General features: G+C 38.0%; 1 protein-coding gene across 1 annotated transcript; it reads left to right on the top strand.

The window, feature by feature from the left end:
• Positions 1-261: 261 nt before the first annotated feature.
• LOC114578541 lies at positions 262-3,038 on the top strand (the record flags this gene model as incomplete). The annotated part of the gene is made up of 4 exons (XM_028691782.1): positions 262-444; positions 510-799; positions 886-1,937; positions 2,307-3,038. Coding segments are annotated over exons 1-4 (2,257 nt in total), but the record flags the coding sequence as incomplete, so codon positions are not given.
• Positions 3,039-3,058: the final 20 nt, after the last annotated feature.

Raw genomic sequence — 3,058 nt, 5'->3', positions numbered from 1 at the left:
GGGTAGTGTCTATCTACAAACCCATCTGCCTTTCAAAATTTACCTCGGAACATATTCAGTTAAAACTCCCTCGCCGAATAAAAAGAAAAGTGAGCGGGGAGGCCGGGGTCGAATGGTGTATGGATTGATGGTCTTGCAGGCAGATTCTTCCAAAGGGTTGAGTATGAGAATATCAATTTGCTTTGTTATCATTGCGGCCGAGCGGGGCATGAAATGAAAGCATGCCCTGAGAAGGTGGTACTGGGTATCAAAAATCAGGCAATGGATAATACTGAAGCAGTTACAGGTGAAGTAAGGAAAACGACCGGAGAAGCTAAAACAGCAGTGATCAAGGCTGAATATGGGCCTTGGATTTATGTCCAGTTTAAGAACAGACGGGCTTTTAAAGGAGGAGATGGGTATAGAAATAACAATTCTAGTAAGATCAATGTGAATGATAACTTGGTAAGACTGATCAGAACAATGTATTGCAAGAGCATGATGCTGATGGAAAAGTAACTGATGAGCAGATAAAGAAAATGAATTCAGTTCTAGGGATTAGTGCAAACAGAGGAGTAACATTTGAAAGCAGTAAAACAAGAATTTGGCTGAATAATTCATTTGCGGTTTTAAATGAAGATAATGTTGCAGATTGTCTTGGGGAGCAGGAAGATTCTGTTAAGATGCTGAATAAGGGAAAGGAAGGTATGAATGTTGATGCTGTGAATGATGTTAAGCCCAGTATGAATGGTTCTGCTAGAGTCAGACTTGCCAAGGAGCTGAAATCTTTGGGGCCGGTTAATCAAGAAGTGAAGAAAAAGTAAAGAGATGGACGAATGTTGTCCCTAATTGGGGTGAGTTCCCCTTCTTTTGCTTAATGTCTTCACTTTTATTTTGGAATTGCAGAGGGGCTAGGAAGAAGGAAGCTACTCTGTATTTAAAAGAGGTGGTTAAGGATCATGATATTTTTTTCATTGGCCTTATGGAGACTAAGATGAGTAATATCAATAGGAAGGATGTTGATGTTCTAATCGGTAAGGATTGGGATTATTATCATTTTCCTGAGGTGGGCCTTTTTGGTGGCATCTTAGTGTTATGGAATATGAAGATTGGGAATTTTGTGATTACAGATACTTCTTCTCAGGTGATTGTGGGAGATTTATCTATCCCTAGTATGGGGATATGGATGATTGCTACTGTTTATGGTAGTAGATGTTGCAAGGAGCGTGAAAATCTTTGGAGCTTGTTGGATAAATGTATGGTGAGTTCTAATCCCTCTATCATTGGAGGAGATTTCAATTGTGTGCTTAACAAAGAAGAGAAAAGAGGTGGTAAAAGGTTCCTTTTCACCAAAGGACCTAGAGATATGAAGGGTTTTATGACTAGTTGTGATTTTCATGACGTGGGGATTATTGGACCAAGGTTTACTTGGTGTAATAATAAGGAAGGGACATCCAGGATTTGGGAGAGGCTGGACAGATGTCTGCTGAATTCTACTGCTCTTCAATTGCTTCGTTCGACTGCTACTAGGCATCTTGCTAGGGTGGCTTCAGACCATAGTCCTATTGCCTTCAAGGTGAATGACAAGGAGCGTGTAAAGTCTAGAATCATTAGATTTGAAGATACTTGGAGGATGTATCCAGCTGGTAGAAGTATTGTATATCACTCTAGGATGAATAATGATATTGGTGAGGAAGGTATGGTTCTTCAAAGGAAGATTAATAGAACTTTGAAAGCTCTCTTTTTTTGGAGTAAAAGCAAATGCAAAGATCTAAATGAACTTAAGGAAAAGCTGAAGATGGATATTATGGAGCTTCAACTTAAGAAAGCTATGGGTAATGATTGGTCAGCTCAAGACCTTATTTTACTAAGAAGTAAAATACATGAACTTAATGTAACCTTGAAGAGGCTGTCAACATGGTGGAACCAAAGAGCTAAAGATAGGTGGCTTGAGGAAGGTGATTATAATTCCAAATTGTTTCATAATTTTGCAACGGTTATGAGGAATGGCAATACTACATACATGTTAACGGCGAATGGCGCACCATGGCGCAAAGGTCCATTTGGAGCCATGGCGCATAGCGCACGGCGCGGCGCGCGCTATTTTGAATATGGCGCAAGCTATATAAAAAATATTAAATAATAAGCATGAATATGAAATATTATTAAAAATGGAAGACAAATTATCATAATAATAAAAGACAACCATAACATATATAAGTTCGACTAAGTAACATCCAAATATCTCATAATTCAAATATTACAATCTTTTTTTAAAAGATCAAATATGAATTTAATCTACTCTTCTTGGGAATCATCATCATCAGCAAATGTTAAAAAAGCTTCATTATCTTGGAATGCTATCAATAGTTTTCTTACTAATGGTTGTATGAGGAAGGATTGGAAAGATACTTTAATAGTATTGATTGCTAAAGTAAAGAATCACTTGCTCCCTTCCAACTATCGTCCTATTAGCCTTTGTCAAACCAATTACAAGGTTGTAGCTACAATGCTAGTTAATAGATTGAAGATGTGTATGCCCAAGCTAATTACTGAGGAACAAATGGCGTTTATCCCTAGGAGATCTATCTCTGAGCATTGTCTCTTGGCTCAGGAGATTTTTCACAAGTTCAAAGTTTTCAGAAATAGGAAGGGGATGATGGCTTTGAAGCTTGATATGGAGCAAGCATACGACAGTTTGGGGTGGCCTACTCTTGATAATGTCCTCAAATGGTATGGCTTCCCTTCTGGTTATGCTAATCTTATTATGGAATGCATTATTGATGTGAGGTTCTCTATTATCATAAATGGGAGGATTTCCAAATGGATCATGGCTCATAGTGATTTCCGACAAGGGTGCCCATTATCCCCTTATCTTTACATCATGTGTTCTCAATTGATGTCTAATTCCATTTATAAAAGGGGTCTTAATATTGGTATTCAAATCTCTCCTAAAGGACCTAGAATTACTCAACTCTTATATGCCGATGACGTTATTATCTTCTCACATGACTCTAAGGAAATTGCAAAGGAAGTGAAGGATATTGTTGATGATTTTTGTAAATGGACAGGGCAAAGG

The sequence above is a fragment of the Dendrobium catenatum genome, unplaced genomic scaffold (genome assembly GCF_001605985.2).
Source record: "Dendrobium catenatum unplaced genomic scaffold, ASM160598v2 original_scaffold_70210, whole genome shotgun sequence".
NCBI classification, from domain to species: domain Eukaryota; kingdom Viridiplantae; phylum Streptophyta; class Magnoliopsida; order Asparagales; family Orchidaceae; genus Dendrobium; species Dendrobium catenatum.
This window is presented reverse-complemented; position numbering and strand designations above follow the sequence as displayed.